General features: G+C 34.6%; 3 protein-coding genes across 4 annotated transcripts; 2 read left to right on the forward strand and 1 right to left on the reverse strand.

The window, feature by feature from the left end:
• Positions 1-14: 14 nt before the first annotated feature.
• LOC126715877 (uncharacterized) lies at positions 15-5355 on the reverse strand. 2 transcript variants are annotated; one of them, XM_050416712.1, is made up of 4 exons: positions 5170-5355; positions 4186-4287; positions 1662-2323; positions 15-886 (listed from the first exon to the last, which is right to left on the reverse strand). In XM_050416712.1, exons 3-4 carry the CDS (start codon positions 2267-2269, stop codon positions 202-204), a joined length of 1293 nt encoding a protein of 430 aa, XP_050272669.1. In that variant the 5' UTR covers positions 2270-2323; positions 4186-4287; positions 5170-5355; the 3' UTR covers positions 15-201. The 2 variants fall into 2 exon arrangements, with proteins under 2 accessions (XP_050272669.1, XP_050272670.1); XM_050416713.1 differs by lacking the exon at positions 4186-4287.
• A 6812-nt stretch (positions 5356-12167) lies between these two features.
• LOC126705542 (probable methyltransferase At1g27930) lies at positions 12168-12913 on the forward strand. Its single transcript, XM_050404600.1, has 2 exons — positions 12168-12239; positions 12356-12913. The coding sequence occupies exons 1-2, from the start codon at positions 12168-12170 to the stop codon at positions 12902-12904; spliced, it is 621 nt and encodes a 206-aa protein (XP_050260557.1). The 3' UTR covers positions 12905-12913.
• Positions 12914-13524: 611 nt separating this feature from the next.
• Positions 13525-16995, forward strand: LOC126715879 (pentatricopeptide repeat-containing protein At5g56310-like). Its single transcript, XM_050416719.1, has 3 exons — positions 13525-16012; positions 16112-16180; positions 16863-16995. The coding sequence occupies exon 1, from the start codon at positions 13683-13685 to the stop codon at positions 15315-15317; it is 1635 nt and encodes a 544-aa protein (XP_050272676.1). The 5' UTR covers positions 13525-13682; the 3' UTR covers positions 15318-16012; positions 16112-16180; positions 16863-16995.
• The last annotated feature ends 1225 nt before the right edge of the window (positions 16996-18220 follow it).

Below are 18220 nucleotides of genomic sequence, written 5' to 3' on the forward strand. Positions count from 1 at the left end.
GAAACCCAAAAAAATGTACAAAAGCCCCAAGTGATGCATGGGCAGATTGCTCTCTTGCAATCTGTAAATACTATGCTTGAGTCAAACAATTTTTGGAAGTCAGTATCTAATTAGGGAATCCTGTACAATGCCAAATATCCCAGCAATCATAGAAAAAGTATTGTGTTCGTGGAAATTAATCATCACAATTTTCTACATACATCACAAAGAATGGTGAGACCCTCTCTTGATCTTCCTACGGAAGGGCCTGCATGCCTCAATGCTGAGATCAACAGCTGCTGCAAGTGCCATGAAAATGGCAGCATCCTCCACACATGTTACATGTCGCATGGCCAGTTGTACCAATGGCTTGCTACTCTTCCCTTCCCCTTGCACTCTACAGCTCATGACAAAACCTCCAACAGCTAAAGCCAAAGCTGCAAAGTCTCCACTGCTTTGCGGGCTTGGTATTGGACTTGCTGCTGCTGCTCGCATCTGTCTGTCAGTGTCTATGAAAAACTCCCCACCCTTTTCAGCATTGATAAAAATCTCAGACACGAGAAGCTCCCCTCCCTCTTGGCCATCAGAAAGAAGGCGAAATCGACAGCAGACAGAATCTCTGATGCCACGTTCACGCCATGCCTCAAGCTTTCCCCATGGCTGCCAACTCTCAGGCCTGCAAATATCAGGGCGAACAATTAACCAAGCTCCTGGGTTGGACCTGGCCACCCAATCACAACCTGTTGCTGGCACAAATGGAGTTGTAATAAAGGCGGCGGCAACAGCCGAGCCAGAGAGATCATGTATCTTCACCTTCCACCCCTTCCTTTCTCTTCTCTCCATCTCTAGGTCAGAACCATCAGCAGAAACTGACCAGTAAGTGCTCAATGGATCCACCTGGGGTACCCTGTCAATTCATTATCATTAATCACTATCAAAAAATTAATGTAAAACAAAAGTTCATCCTACTCAATTACATGACTAACAGAGAAACGGAAACAAGAAAATAGTATAAAAATACTTTTCATGCACAATATTTGTCACAAAAAGCAAGAGACCCATGGTTACATTTCCCATTGTTCATTGGTGGTCAAATAGAGCATCAAGAAAGATCACTTCCTTTGCCAATTCTATTATAAGGAAGAAAAGTTTCATGCTTCTTTCACTCACAAGGTGCATGTCACCCAAAGTTCCATCTACCTTAAAGGAGTATCTCCTGAAACAGATGTAGCCAAAACTACACCATTCATAAAGCTTACCCATCCTACAAGAATCTAAAGCTAGCAAGACCTTTTGAAAACTTAATAAGAATATTAAATTTTTCTCAAGATATCAATATTAGATACTCTCCACACTATAGATAAAACATTTGAAATGACACAATTATTAATGAAAAATAAAAAATATAATAATCTTCTTAAAATGTCCTTTACTCTTTCTTAGAAATGGAACGACTTTTAATAATAATCTTTTCTGTATTTTTTTATTTATAAAAAGGATAATATAGAAAATGAAATATTCACTTTTGGAAAGTTTCATATATTTGGGATGACAACGGACAACCCCAAAAATTTTTTTAAAAAAAGCTATCATAGATTTTGGCATGGAAGGTAATCCTCTTATCAAGTTTGAAGGTTTTATATGACTGATCAAAGTAGAAGAGATCATGTAAATCATATCACCTTTCTCGACTAAACTTGCAACTGAAGATAGGCTGCTTAATGGAACCTTGAAGTTGAACTATTTGAGGACTCAATCTGGTCAAATCTTCAAACTTGAAAACGTATCTTGGATCAGGGTCCAGTTTCACTCTCAAATGAAGCTCTGCTCCTGGTCTTCCACTTTCCTGCTTGCTTTTGCCAATACCAATCCAACCATTAAAAAGAATCACTGGCCTCCCTTCACCCCATTCAGGACCTACCTCCAGTTTAAACGTCCCAATCTGCTGCCTCTTGATGCCTACACCACAATGGGACCCCTTCCTTCCTGAAAAAACAGCAATCTCCAAACACGAATGACTGCTATAAAAACAGCCAGGTGCCAACAATGCGTTCAGATCAGATTCTTCAAGATAAAAGCTCGAGGCAATGCTGTGAGAATCATGTGTAACTTCAGGAGAGGTTATTAAGGGTACTGATGTAGTCTGCACGGGAAAACCTCGAAGACGAATTTCGCATGAACATGGCGAAGAGATTGCATGAATTCCAGAATTCACAGAGTTCAAAGCTGCTCCAGGTATCCTCAGCCACAATGAGCCTATAGACAATCTAATAAAAGCCTGAGGATCCATTATGGTCACAAATCTTTTGCCATTGTAGATCTATTCTTAAATAGTTCAAGAACCCTGTGGCATCAGGAGACAAGTGACAATTAGGCAGCAAACAAAAACTTCCATCTATGTTATCAGGTGTTCCCATTTAATGTTCCTATTCTTGCGGTGATAATTTTAACAATTTGCAGCAAGTAAGAAATACCCTTTATTAAAAATGAAAATCTAAAACAGAGAGGTGAAGAGGAGCCATCAGAATTGTAGTTCATAAAAGTAAAATGATGATAAGCTGATGTAGGATAAAAATAAAAAATAAAAAATAAAAGTCTTATTGCCAAACTATCAACATGTGGTCAGTTTGTTGAAAAATAGGTTACACTTTGACCAAAAGAAGAAACAGGGTTACATCATTTGTGTGGAAATATACTCATACATAGATTATTTATGTATCTAAGGGCCCATGCATTGATATGAGTTTTGTCAAACATTAGGAATTTCTTGACCATTTGCACCAAACAAGCAGCCTATCAACTCATGCTAAATACTACTAATTTCAACAACCGAACAACAAATTACAAGGAGTAGCATCATTGATACAGGAAAACAAGAATTTGTTGTATGGGCCTCTGTCTGAACCTCTCAATCCAATTCATTACTGGATTAATAAATGGAAATAAAGAATCAACCAGAACCGATTAGAAAGAACACACTAACAGATTTTTAACATGCAACCAATTTTGTTCAATCAAAAGGTAACTTCTGTTTTGGCTTCTGCAAACATATGTATAAAAGATACTAAATGTGAACAAGATCTTGCTTTCTTGTCTGACATTCCTTTTGTTTATTGGCAACATTTAGATAGAAGAAAAGAATATGCTTAATAATTCCTTAAGAAAGAAAGATATCTTATCGAAATTAGGCACATCAGCTAGTTTCTCAAAGAAGGGAAGCTGTGTTAGAGCTAAAAATATTGATATCTAAGCAAGCTTAGAATCAAATCAGTTTTCATCTTAGGTAAAACATTTCTTTTGACTCTTTTTGGAAGGGTTGGACTCAGCATACACGTGACTCCCCTCTTTGTCAAGATTTTCCATGCCATAAGTGGTTCCAATATATGTCTTTTTGTTGCAGGCATCTCATAATTTTCCTTGTGGGTATTATTTATTAAAATCTAGTAGTATTGCATTAGGTACTTCCTCTGCTTGCTTTTACACCAATATCACAAAGCAGGATTATGCTTATAGTTGTTTCATTAACATTGCTTTATTTTTCACACTTTAACTGGAACTTATATCCTATTTTGGAAGAATTGATCTTTTGCTCTTTTAAGTCTGATAACATGAGAAACTCAAATAAGCAAATGATCTAAATATGATCAGTTAAGTTGAGCTTTTAGCATAATCCATCCAAGTCCCAAACCAATAATCTCAGGACTTTCCTTTTCCTGCATTTTCTTTTCAAATAAACAGAAAATACGATTCTGAGAAATCAATTTGCACTTCAAATTATTTACAAAAGAATGACAAAATACTTATAAAATCAACAAACTTTGGAGTGGTAAGTGGGTAAGCAACCAAAACATGCCAACAAAACTCTTGCACCCAAAAGATAATTGATATAAAAGGAAGTACTATAACTATAAGCAAAAAAATTTATTCAAACCAAGGTGTTACCTGTTGGCCCACATAGAAAAAAAATAATAATAAATCCTTCAAGTTTAGCTAAGAAATGAGCAAACCACAAATGAAATCCCAACCAAAAGTAGCTCACTACTTAAGCACAAACAAAAACCAAGAGCAAACAGATAGCAACCAAAGTCAAAACCACATAATAAGCAGTTTGAAAAGAAAGAAAAGCAAAACTAGAAGATGATATGAAACTAAAACAAAACAAGAATAAATAATTAAAATAAATATATAAAAGACCCTTCAACTTACCTTTCTTCATAACAACATTTGAGAATTGGGGGCATGAGATCCTTTGACTCTCTTTCTCTGTATCTAGCTCTAAACAAAGTGTTGGGTTTGGCTCTCTAAAGTCTACAGTAAATAAAAAATAATGTGGGAATTTCAATAATAGTAATGATTGCGGGAGGGATTAGTTGAACAAACAGATACAGTTCCCAAAATGAACTTTGTATTCCATCCATAACTATTATTATAACTATTAAAGTTTTGGTAATTGAAATTAAACAATGTCTCCTACTTACTTACGATGGGGATTATAATAACACCCTGTAGCCTGTGCACGAATCACAAGGACAACCCCACCCAAATCACACACTCTCTCTCTCTCTCTCTATGGACTTTGGCTTCAACTTCAACCAGCTCAAGAAGGCTTAAAATCCTAATTTTCAAGACATTATAGGCAAACCTCTAGTATCTACTCCATGATAATCGTCTTTTACAGTCAGGCTAAGTCTCCAATGTAAGCGAGATTTGAACCCAATTCTTTACCAATTGAGCTAACTAAAACCCGCATAAATCTTGCTTCACACGAGCACAATACATCTCCCCATTCTCTTAAACTAGTTATACCCACTTTCCAAAATCCTAACCAAAAACAACCCATAACAGCCCAAAACAAATAATCAGCTCCCCTCTCTCACCTTTTCCTATATGGTTCCAAAACAACACAAGCAATCACCCACCCACTCTCCACTCTCATCACAACAACCATGAACTTTTGATTTTCACCTTCCATACAATACAAATTAAAAACGCTATTCATTCAAAGCATTTAACAAGTTCAGCTAAAGTGATCATAATTCAGATTCCTTAACTAACACATGGGATTTTCTCAAAAACTCCCATGTCTAAAAAAAAAAAAAGAAACATAAGTACTTCATTTTTCAGCTCTAGAGTTTACACTCTTTCCCACTCATGTTTAGTTCAGTTTCAATCAAAAACAAAAAGACTCACCTGTGTTTGGTCCCAAAGCGTCGGGTCGGGTCCTTGAGGAAACAAAAGGCTAAAGGTCAAGACCGTGGCGTTGAGGTTTGAGCAGAAGTGGGTGAGTCAGAGAAAGAGCCAGAGCCAGAGTCATGAATGTGTCTGAGAGGAGTTGAATGAACAAGGAAGAAACAGCGAAGAAAATATAAAATGCAATAAGTAAAATATTTCACAACTGTAATGCACTCACATAATAATAATAATAATAATAATATTAGACACCTCTATTAAAAGTACAGCTCAAAATAAGAAAAAGGAATGGGTTTTAGTCCTTGTTTTAAAGACTGGACCGGTCAAATAATTGAAAATTTTTCTAGTCTTTTGTTATTATTACTCAATTGAAAATTTTTATGGTTGAATTGTTGATTTTTACCAGACCATATTAGGCTCCAGTTTCCAATGGAACCGACTAATCAAATCTAGTTTTTAAAATCATGATTTTAATTGGCTCAACTCCTAAATTTTTTGTATTTATATACCAAGTAGTAATTATTACAGTGCAAATAGACAAGAAAAAAAAAGCATGTTCAAATTTGGTTCAATATTTCTTATTCAATAAACTGGAGTTTTTCTTATAAGTTGCCTTTTTTAAAAAGACACTAACTACTTAATTAACCTATTCTTCTTCAGTATATAGTAAAAATTATGATTTTTTTTTTTACCTTTTCACAAATATATACTAATAATTAACAACTAAGTTTTTGGTTGAAATTATATTATTTGAGTTAATTAGATAAAAAAATTTATTTATGAACTTATAAAAACTATATTCAACAACCTTGTATTGTTAATAATTATATATAATTTTACTACAAAATATATCATTTATATTATGAATAAACTACAAATAATAATTTGATATCTTATAAATTTATTTATAAACTTACACAATCTAATTTTAAGTCTATATAAGTATATTTATACATATAAACATTTAATATTATACTTATATATACTTTAATGGAGTCTCGTACTCACAAGCTTATTCATGAGTATATTATCATATCCAATAGTCAAATCTAAACTTATACTTGAACTTGACTCATTTACTAAATGAACAAAAATAAATAAGTTTTTTCCTAATCAAATCCTAACTATTCCTTCTAAAAAAAAAAGACCCTAAAAGTTCATAAACATCTCAATTTATTTATAGCCTTATTAAGATAGGCCCTCTAAGTTTGTTAATTTATGTGAATTTTTGTTGTATTCCTAGTTTTATTAGTTTCATATAGATAATTTTTATTAAAAAAAAAAAAATCCTAAGTTTGATATAAAATTCCATATGTGACTCATTCTTTTTCTGCTTATTTAAAAGACCTAGTCAATACTAAAAATATATTTCAACTACAAAAATAGAACAACTGGGGATCCCCGTTGGAGATTAAACGAAAAAGAATCTTCTTGTTTTTGTTGAAAAAAAAAAAAGAATCTTCTTAATAATTTGGGTTACAAGGACAAAAAAAATTTGTCTTTTAGAGGCAGCCCAACGTGCGACGGGAAAGGCCCGCTTTATTTTGTCTATGAATTTTTTTTATTATTATTATTTGTCTATGAAAATATGACTTTACTTTTTAAAAGGAAAAAGAAAAGATCTGAGTCAGTCCACAAAGGACTCCCACAAAGTACCAAAGATAGAAGAACAAGTCTCCTGCCACACAATAAATGTTACAACTCATCCTGTAGTGAGTTATGATTGGTAAATGGATGATAGTGAGTCTGTATAATAGCATCCCTCCATCAATCATAACTTGTCATATAGGTGAGTTGTGACATTTGTTGTGCCAAAATGTGTGACACTAAACTTATACAAGATAGAAAGGCCTTTGGATTGGGTTAAGGGCCCCTAAACTTTGAGGTGCCCCTAACAAATTCCATATTTTAAGTTTCTACCAGAAAATTTTAATTAAAAAAATTTAGATTAAAAAAAAAGAAGGGAAAATTATATTTTAAACTCTATAATATTAGATGTAATTTAATTTTAAAAATAATAAATTACACTTTCCAATCATTCTCTTTTAATGGGGATTGATAAGGAAGAAAAATTGTTTTACAAAAAATTATTTACTAACTCAAATGATTGAATTGAATTTTTTTTCAAGTGAATCAAATGGATTTCATATGTCTCAATCAAAATGACTTGTTAGGGAGGAGAGGTTGGAAAATAATATTTAAACTAATGCAAATATGTCCAACAATTATGAAATTGAAGAAATTTACTTGCATTAATCAAAGGGCGTGATACAAGTTACTCTTATTTACATTAAAGTAAAAGGCAGCAAAGAAATATAAATAAAAAGTAATGCTACAAACACAAACTATTTTACAATATTTTTACAAATTGCTAATGTGACTTTAGCATTTTTCAAATAGTTATTGTAAGTAAAAATGTGATGTTAGTAATGGACCCATATTAGAACTAGTAAGAATTTGTCACATCAATTTGTAAAAATGTTGTAAAATAGTTTGTGTCTATAGCATTACTCATAAATAAAACTACAAAAACTGCGTGAATTCTAGGCTTTTGACCTTATTTTTAAAAAAAAAAAAAAAAAATCTAGCAATATGTCTCTGTTTTGAAACTATTTAGGTCTCTGTCCTTGTTTTGAAACTTGATTTTCTTAAAATCGAGTTTCAATGTAAAACTTGATTGGTTTAAAATCGAGTTATGCCAAATGAAACTTAAAAAATAAATAAATAAATTGTGGAACTCAAGTTCGTGGAGCTCGAGTTCCATTCAAGGAACTCGATTTCATGTAACTCAAGTTTCTTTAATGGAACTCAAGCTTCCTGAACTCGAGTTTCTTGAAAGGAACTCGAGTTCATGGAACAGTTCAATAATATATATATATATATATATATTTTTTTTTTTTTTTTTTAAGTTTGATCACCTATACTCGATTTTTTACAAATTGAGTTTTACATTGAAACTCGATTTTGAGAAAATCAAGTTTCAAAATAGGGACACGAATCTAAATAGTTTCAAAACAGGGATATATTGCTAGATTAAAAAAAATATATATATGAGGACAAAATCTCATTTGCTCCAAAAACAGCACTATTCATAGCATGAATAAAAGAAGACCAAGTTGAAATAGTATTGATGTTGACACTTGGTACTTAATTAATTCCACAACCGAAAATAGCGCAATTAACATATTTATCAATGATAATAAAGGATTATCATAGATACGAGAAAAGTCCTTTTAAATTGAGGAAAAATGGACCCATACCATTTTAGAAACGAAATCACATCACAAAATGACAAAATCAAATGCTAAACATAGATTTTCAATGCATCCAATGATCAAATCAACTCTTAAAATTAAAATAAGTACAAGCAAGAGTGCAACCCAAAAAAAAAAATATTAATTAAAAGACAATGAGAGAAGGAATGAACGAGTAATTATTAAATACTCTCAGAATACGGTAACACGATACTTCATTCTCTCATAAGAAATCCAACTAATTAAACTTTTGGTAGTATCCATGATAAATGTAAAATATGAGAGCACTACGTCACTTACTCTAAAAATATCTAATAATTATCTCGAGAAGGAACATACTTACCAGAGTCACCTAGAAGAAGATCGATGATTGGACAAAACTGCACTGGTCAACAATATATGGCCGGGGCTGATAATCAAATGGGATATAAAGTATAAACATATGGACAACTTTTCCCGCATGTGCATGCACGAAGCTGTGGGCTCCAAATTTGAACTACTCTGCTCTCAGGAACATGCAAAATGAGAAGGTTTTCAACAACTTATGGATAGTCTACTAAACAAAAAAAGTTGGAACATTTTAAAATTCAGAAATTGAAAGCTAAATAACAAAACTATGGGAGACATATGAGGATGTTGACTAAATACCATAGAATTCAGGTTTTTTTTAGAGAAGATATCTTATGTTTCACAGTTCACATACATGCATATCAGTTTCATACCATTATAATTTATAACGCGCACATATTATAACCGAGAATATATATATCCGATACATAAGATTATTATTAAAATCGTTGAAGGGTTAAAAGAATTTATTTGCTATTAGGTATCAACTAAACAAGTTATATTTTATATTCGGTAAAAAAAAAAAAAAAAAAATTATAGCAAACTAATAGCCAAAGACCAAATCAAAATACTGATAGTCACGCAAGGACAGTCTGGCTCTGGCCTAAGCTGCTATGCCTCTTCTAAGCCAACCTACAATTTAAAAGCTTCAAAATGTTGCATGGCTTAATTATTTCTTTGTAAAAAATATAATTTAATTTGGACCAACCATCCCACCTACTCCTTCGGTATTTTATACGGTTATCATTTCTATATCAATATTATACATCCTTCTAGACTTGATTATCTGTTTCACATAGATTTTGGTATCTTATTTACTAAAGGCAAAACGAAAAGATATAAATTCACTTATTTTTAAAAAGGTTAACTTTGTTATTTACTTAGTAAAAGGTGAGATAAAAAGCAAAAAGAGTTAATATTATCCAACACTAGTTTGAGACGTTATGTTTTCAAGTATCTCTATCATTAGGTTTGAGATAAGTATGTAGAATAAGAATGTTACGTCTTTATATTATATTAATTATCTCTAAATCCAAATGTTATGAGTTATAATTCAACTTAAAATAAAACGTTAACCGTGAAAATGTGAAATGAACTTTCTACATTTCAAGTAAAAATACACAAATCATGTTTCTTAAAAAGACAGAATCTCTCTCTTTTACTTAGTGTGTGTTTAGATATCGCTTATTTTGCTGAAAACTGAAAATTTATTACTAAAAATAAAATAAATTTATAAGTTACTGTTCACTGCTGAAAACACTATACATGAACAGTGTAAGAGGCATTGGTTAAAAAAAAAAGGCCAAAACGCAGATGTGTAGATGTGATCTAAACGGAGCTTTACTTTCTTTGGGCCTTGCATTTTTTGATAGGTGTTAATTAAATAATAGATACACACCCTACTTTGGGCCTTTTTTTTAAGGGTCCAATTAATGAATACTCTTAAGGCATATATTAATTATTTATTTTAAAAAAAAATTATGAAAAATTGAAAAAGTTATCAAAAAATTAGTCATTTTTTTTTCTTAAAAAAAAAATTAAAATAGTTTATTAATACATGTTTTAGGTGCGTTAGGTAATAAAACCCTTTTTTTTAACCGGTGTCAATGTACTAATGGATATAAAGTGGCAGACCCATTTCAGCTAATCTGGGCTTTGACTTTGAGATCTGTGCCAATCATTGTAAATTTCCATGGATGATGGACCACACACACACTTATGTAATTACTTTGGGCCTTATTTATCCTAGGTTTTAATGCAATAATGGACACACACGCACTTACTTTGGGCCCCTTCTTTTTTAATTGGTATTAATGAGAGTAATGGACAAAAACTGGTAGACCCAAAAATAGGCATGGCTATGTTCAGTTAGGCTTAGACTTGGATTCTATAGGTTGTTTGTTAGATTGTTGGCTAGGTTCGGTTTCTTATATTTGGTTGCATTCTTGAAACTTAATCCCAAAAAAATTCTGTTAATTGGCTCACGTGAAAAATCATTTGTATTTCTTGTAATTCAGAATATTTTTATGAACAAAAATTTAATTCAGGAAAATATATCTCAGATGAATTTTTTTTAGAGAAAAAAAAAAAAAACCTCAAATGGGAAAACATACCTCAAATTGAAGCTCTATGCAACTAATATGATCTAAAAATGTCATTTAAAAAATTAAAAAATTCTAACGTACATTTCAATTCCAACAAAAAAATGTTAAGAGACAAATGGATTTGAAACTATTATCTTTCACCATGCTTTCACTTTTCTTTTTTATAGGTTGTAATATAAATAATTTTGCTTTGATAGTACCATAATAAAGAAAAAGTTTTGAAAATTAAAAACTAAGTTTAGTGGCTTGCTTGAACAATGTCACAATGTTGATAGGTAAATGAATTCCTAGATCAAGAAACGAAGTTAGTGAATCGGTATTTTGGTCAAACGAATATGAGTGAGGTGCACATACACACGAGCAAGAGCTGGCTCAGTTGTTGCTTGAGTAAGATGGTAAGTCTGCCAAGTGAGCTCATTCTTGCTTGATTAAGAAAGTTGCAAAATGTGCGTTTTGCATAATTTTGGAGGAAAAAAAAAAAAAAAAAAAGGGAAAGGAGGCTTTTTTTTTTTTTTGGTCCCTAACGACTAGGATCAACCAAAACAATATTTTAGAGAACTTATAATTTTATATCAATCACGGTGTTATTTCAGGTTAACATTTTCAAAACGCAACTTTTCATTGATCACTAGTCATCCATATTCACTTATTTACACATTTCAATGAATTTTAAAACTTTTTATAGACTCTGCAAACCATTAGAGTGAAATTCACAAATTCTCTAAAATTGCTATTTATATATTCAGTCTTAGTTAAATAAAGGGATAATTACAGCAAACCCACCTGAGGTTTGGCCCGTTTACACTTTACCTACCCGTGGTTTAAAACTTATCACTTTGCCCACCTAAGGTGCCTTCCGTTAGAGATCTGTTACCCACCTCTCCCTTTGCCGTTAGAAAAACACATTTTTAGAGAAAAACAAACATAACAAAGATCAAAAAGTTAGGGTTTTTTTTTTGCTTAAGAACTTCGCCTTAAAACTGCATAACTCATACTCTCTCTCTTTCTTATGAATCAAATCAAAGGAAGAAGAAAAGGAGAGAGAGATCTGTGAGTGTTGTAATCTTTAAACTCTAAATCTATCATTTGTTATGACAAAAGAGAGAGATAAAGAGAGTTCTTGGAGTCGGAGTCTTAGGAGAGTAATAAAAGAAAAGAAGTTGAACATCAACGCGATCGTGCCTTCAACTTCTGGAACCCACGGTGGCCGATCACCCGGTTTAGGCGAACCGCCACCACCTCCGCCTCCAGGTGGGCTGCCACGTGGAGGACCTAGAGCTGGACCCACGTAATGGGTCCCATTCCAATTGAAAAACTTGCCACAAAAGCCAACAACATGATTATGCACAAAGCCAAAGCCCACGTGATTTTACGATCAGAATGATCGATCACCATGAGCCCAGATGCCAAGGCGGCGAGTGATACCATCATCCCAGTCACACTGCTCAAAAGCAACGGGTAAGAAAGAGCTTCACCCAGCCAACACGGTGCACCTCGCTGAACCCGCGTGGCAAAACGGTGTTCCTCGAGGAAGATCCGAAATGGTTCCAGACGGTTCTCAAGGACTCGCCATACCTGAAGGCCCACACGGTCAAGTACCGAACCCAGCTTTCCCAGGCCGACCATCTCCTCTCCTCGTACCTCTCCGAACGCCTCTGCTCGCCGTCCGATGCGTACCTACGTGGCAACACGCGGTGTCGTTTGGCGCTCGAGAATCTTCCCGACGAGGTGTACGAGACGGAGTGGGATTTGATAATGATCGACGCGCCGAGAGGGTACTTCGCCGAAGTGCCAGGTAGGATGGGTGCGATTTTCTCGACGGCGGTCATGGTGAGGAACAGGAAGGGATCCGGTGTGACGCACGTGTTCCTGCACGATGTTGATCGGAGAGTAGAGAAGTCTTTTGCTGAAGAGTTTCTTTGTAGGAAGTACTTGGTTAAGGCTGTCGGGAGGCTCTGGCATTTTGAGATTCCATCTGCGGCTAATAACGCTAGTGTTGCTGGGAGTAACTCAGTTACTTTTTGCTGAGTTTAATTTTTGGAAGACCTCTTTGGTCCACCTGATTTGGAAGTTGACGATGGTGCAGATGATGGGAGGTTGGGATTGAGAGCTGTTGGTGGTGATATAGGCTTGGAATTCGAGGGCAGATTGCTGGCGGGTCGGATTAGATCTAGGGCGCATAGGAGGACCCGAGATGAGTGGGTTTTGAGAGAAGGAAGAGGAAATATGAGTGGTGGTGGTGCCGGAGATGGAGGGAATGACGAGGGTAGTGTGGAAATTACGGGAGGAAAGGTGGGTGCAAAGCTCCATGCAAGGGTGAAGGATTGAATATATGTTTGAATAACCAATGGACAAGAGAATAGCAATACTGTTGGTTTGTGTTTTGTTCTAAAAGAAGTTCTTAAGCAAAAAAAAAAAATCCTAACTTTTTGATCTTTGTTATGTTTGTTTTTCTCTAAAAATGTGTTTTTCTAACGGCAAAGGAAGAGGTGGGTAACAGATCTCTAACGGAAGGCACCTCAGGTGGGCAAAGTGATAAGTTTTAAACCACGGGTAGGTAAAGTGTAAACGGGCCAAACCCCAAGTGGGTTTGCTGTAATTATCCCTTAAATAAATATCCTAGAGGTGATTTGCTTATAGCATATTAGCAAACTCAATCAGTGGAAACAAATATCATCTTTAGCAAAAAGATTTGATTGGTCCTCTACACTACAATTTTAAGTTTTACACTGATAAACTCCCAACATTCTTTCCTAATATTTCCTACGTAAAGTTGAGTTAGACACAGACATTTATCTCTCTGTCAATGCTGCATGTCCAACTCTTACGCACAACATCAACCACAATTCCAAACCCAAAACCCAAGTGCATTCTTTCCAACCTCCACTCTCACTCTCACTCTCAGTACACCAATGTTCCACCATCACAATCACAACCCAAATCCTCCACTCACTTACATGCCCTCTTAGAACCACTACTCAACCAAAACCCACCTCACATTCTCTTCTACGCACCCATTTTCCAATTCTTAACTGGCCTCAGCCTCTCCAAACTAGGCCAACAAATCCATGCTCACTTAACCCTTCGTGGCCTCAAACCCAATTCCTACCTCGCTGCTAAGATGATAGCTATGTATGCAAGTTTTGGTCATTTTAACACTGCCATGACTCTGTTTCAAAAAATCCATCACCCAACTGTTCGTTTATACAACTCTATACTTCGTGCTTCTGCTTTATATGGGTATTCAAAAACAGTCATTGATTTATATTTTAAAATGCACTCTCTTGGACTTAAAGGTGATAGCTTTACATACCCTTTTGTGCTCAAGTGTTGTGCGGACTTGTCGAGTAGTTGGATGGGGAAATGTGTTCATGGGATGAGTTTGAGACTTGGGTTGGTGTTTGATTTGTATGTTGGGACTTCCTTGATTGATATGTATGTGAAATGTGGCAAGTTGAGGGATGCTCATAAGGTGTTTGATAAAATGTCTGTGAGAGATGTTTCTTCTTGGAATGCATTGATTGCGGGGTATATGAAGGATGGGGAGATTTTTGTTGCTGAGGGTTTGTTTAGAACAATGCCTTGTAGGAATATTGTTTCTTGGACTGCTATGATATCGGGGTACACACAGAACGGATTGGCTGAGCAGGCATTGTGTTTATTTGAGGAGATGTTGAAGGAAGATTCAGAGGTGAAGCCTAATTGGGTAACAATAACGAGTGTGCTTCCTGCTTGTGCAGAGTCGTCGGGTCTTGAGCGTGGGAGACGGATTCATGATTTTGCTAGTAAGATTGGTTTGGACTCGAATGCCTCTGTGCTGACAGCACTTGTTGCAATGTATGCTAAATGTGGAAGCCTCACTGATGCTCGTCAATGTTTTGATAGGATACGTGAAAAGAATTTGGTTACTTGGAATACGATGATAACTGCTTACACTTCCCATGGATGCGGAATGGAATGTGCATGGACTTTTGAGGACATGATCGGAGAGGGTATTCAACCGGATACCATCACATTTACAGGGTTATTATCTGGATGTGGCCATTCGGGCCTTGTTGATGTTGGCTTGAAATACTTCAACCGTATGAACACAGAACACTCCATCAAACCAAGAGTTGAACATTATGCTTGTGTTGTTGATCTTTTGGCTCGTGTAGGGCGATTGGTGGAAGCAAAAGAGCTTATTGATCAAATGCCCATGCAAGCAGGACCAAGCATATGGGGTGCATTGTTGGCTGCTTGTCGGAGCCACTGCAATTTGGAAATTGCAGAAATTGCAGCTAGAAAGTTGTTTGTCTTAGAACCAGAAAATAGTGGGAATTATGTCCTGCTTTCAAATATGTATGCTGAAGTTGGCAAGTGGGAAGAGGTGGACAATTTGAGAGCTCTTCTAAAATTACATGGCATGAAGAAAAGTCCTGGATGCAGTTGGATGAGGTAAATGGGAAAGCCTAGTTATTTCTTGGTGGAGATGCATCTCACCCTCAAGTGAAGGAAATTTATATGTTATTGGAGGCATTGCCTGACAAGATTAAGGCAGCTAGCTAAACTCTTGACACTAGTTTTGTTTTGCATGATGTTATTCAATAGTAGAAAGAAAATCCACTGTGAAAAGTTAGCCATTGCTTTTGGGCTTTTAAACACCAGTCCTACTGTACTACTTTATGTGACAAAAAACCTTCCAATTTGTGGAGATTGTCACACAACCGCCAAGTTTGTATAAATAATATATGGACTGGAGATAAGACTGTCTACCATGACCTTTTCCAAACCCTGTAGAAGTGGGAGCTTTATGCACTAGGTACGATAGGATAATTTTGAGGGATGTGAATCAATTTCATCAATTTACAGATGTATCTTGCTCTATGGGGATTATTGGTAATTAGCATGTTAAGAAGCATGCCAAGTCCTTAGCTTCTTATGCATTTTCTATTTACTACTTCTCTGGTGATATGTTCGAATCATAACAGGACACTTTTGCTCAAAGTCCCAAAGTAGCTACGCAAAATTTCAAAAGTTTAGGATTCGAGTTGAACTTTTTTGCTTTGGGAACTCATGGATTTCTTGGATGCTGGCTGAAACCATGGCCCTACATTTAGGGAGCATTTTCCACATTATGTTGCTAATGGTTTTCAGGTATTGGTAGTTCTCAAACATCAGTATCTAGATTCAAGTAAATGATCTTATCTCTGGCAAAATTTCTAATATTGTTTCTTTCATTCTTTGCTGCATTAGCCTGATCTGGTGGCTTGGGAACATACACATGGAGTCCACATCCTTTATCTGTATCTTACACTCAAGAAGGTGACACTTGAAGCCAAATCATTAGTTCTTTTTGTAATATCTAATTAGTGTGCAGTCTGTATATTTTTTGGAGTCCACAACCTTATTTGGATCTTACATTGAAGAAGGTGACACTTGAAGCCCCTCATTAGTTCTTTCGTAATATCTAATGAGTGTGTTGTATCTATAAATTTTATTTTTTAAAAATAAAAAAATTTAAGGGGGACGATCCTTAGTCTTGGTTTGCCAAATTATTTGATATCTAAAAGAGTATCAAAGGTTGAATATTAAGAAAGGTTTCTTCATGCCATGGCTCCAAAATTGCATTTTAATCTGTTGGTGAATACAATAATGTTCTTTATTGTAGATTAAACCTTTTTCTTTCTCTGTTTGGATGTTTAAAAAAGGAGGGGGAGTAGAGTAAAAGGAGGGAGAGTAATTCATTTACCTTGTTTGGAAGTTTTTTAAGGAAGGAGGGGGAGGGGTTTGAAGAGGTTTCAACTATCTCTAACCCCTCATTTTTAATTCCCCCAAATTGGAGAGATTTGGAGGGAGAGTAGAGTAGAGAAATTATTGACCAAATGAATTCCCCAATTTACCCTTTCTAAATTAACAAAATTACAAACCGATTATATAAAATAAATTCACATTATTATTCACGTTATTTCTCTCATCAGTCTCAAATTTCTCTCAACTCTCTCAGCCTTGAAGACTCCGCTGCCTCTCTCTCACACAATTTCTTCCACACTTCACGTTGTTTCATGGGTTTTTTTTTTAGTTGGATCAAATAATTATGTTCTTAAAATTGTGATTTTATTGGGTAATTTCTTATTAATTGTGATTTTGTGAGGGTAATAACATGTTATTTGTGGGTGGGTTTTGGATCTGATTGCTTTTTTTACTTAAATTTTAAAGTTTCAAAGTATTGCTCATAACGTATTTGATAAAGTGCTTGAGTGAGTCTAGATTGTGAACTTGCATAAATTTGTATATTGTAGCTATATATGGATATGTGTTTCTTGTTTATTTTTATTGGGTAATTTCTTGTTTTTTGTGAATGGGTTTCTGATTTGGGTTTTTTTTTTTTTTTTTTTACTAGAATTTTAAAGTTTCAAAGAGTTACTCACAATGTGTTTGATAAATTTTGGTTCCACTCTTTTACAATCATTTCAACTGTTTGATCATTTGTACACTAATAGTGACCTGATTGCTAAACTTCCTCGATCAAGGCCAATGCAAAACTAGTTTATGCTTGCGAATGGAATCCCAATGCCATTGAGGCACTCCAACACAATCCACAAGCCAATTCAGTGAGTGATCGTTGTATCGTACTTGAAGGAGATAACCAGATTACAGCACCTAAAGTACGTACATGCACTAATTTATTTTTTTAGTTAATAAATTCTAAATAGTCAAGTTGTAGCACTAGCATATCATGATTAAATTCCTATTAGGTTATTTTAAGTTAATGAAAATTTTCTTGTCTAGTGATGTAGAGAGGAAATTTTAACTGACAATGTATGTTTGAAGGTCATGACTGGTTAATAGATGTTGTCTTGTCAACTTTCCTGTGTAATGTTTGATGAACATTTTTTTTTTTTTTTTGGATAGGTTGATGAACATTTTTAAATGCTTGATTTGAACCTAATTTGGAAGACGAATTATTATACTTAAGACGCTTCTTTTTTCTTTTTTTTTTTCTTTTTTTTTTTTATTAAGTCAAAAACTGAATTTAAGATGGAGGCAACCACAACCCACTCATAGTTACCTAAGCCAAATTCCAAGGAGATCTTCTGAGGTGTCAGTTGAATGTGTTATCTTTTGACACTTCAAATTAAATTTAGAAGCACACAGCCAATGGTTGAAACCTTTTATGGCTGGTTTGCAACAGATTGTGAAACCATCCTTTGTTGATAGAGAATACTGATGCAATGAGCTTTGGTGTATTGGTTTTAGAGATAGTGAGTGGAAAGAAGAATAGAGGATTTTATCATCCTGAATCCTGATCATGATTTCAACCTTTTAGGACATGTGAATTTGAATCAGAAGATTTTCTTTCTT

This window comes from Quercus robur, chromosome 2 (genome assembly GCF_932294415.1).
Source record: "Quercus robur chromosome 2, dhQueRobu3.1, whole genome shotgun sequence".
NCBI lineage: Eukaryota > Viridiplantae > Streptophyta > Magnoliopsida > Fagales > Fagaceae > Quercus > Quercus robur.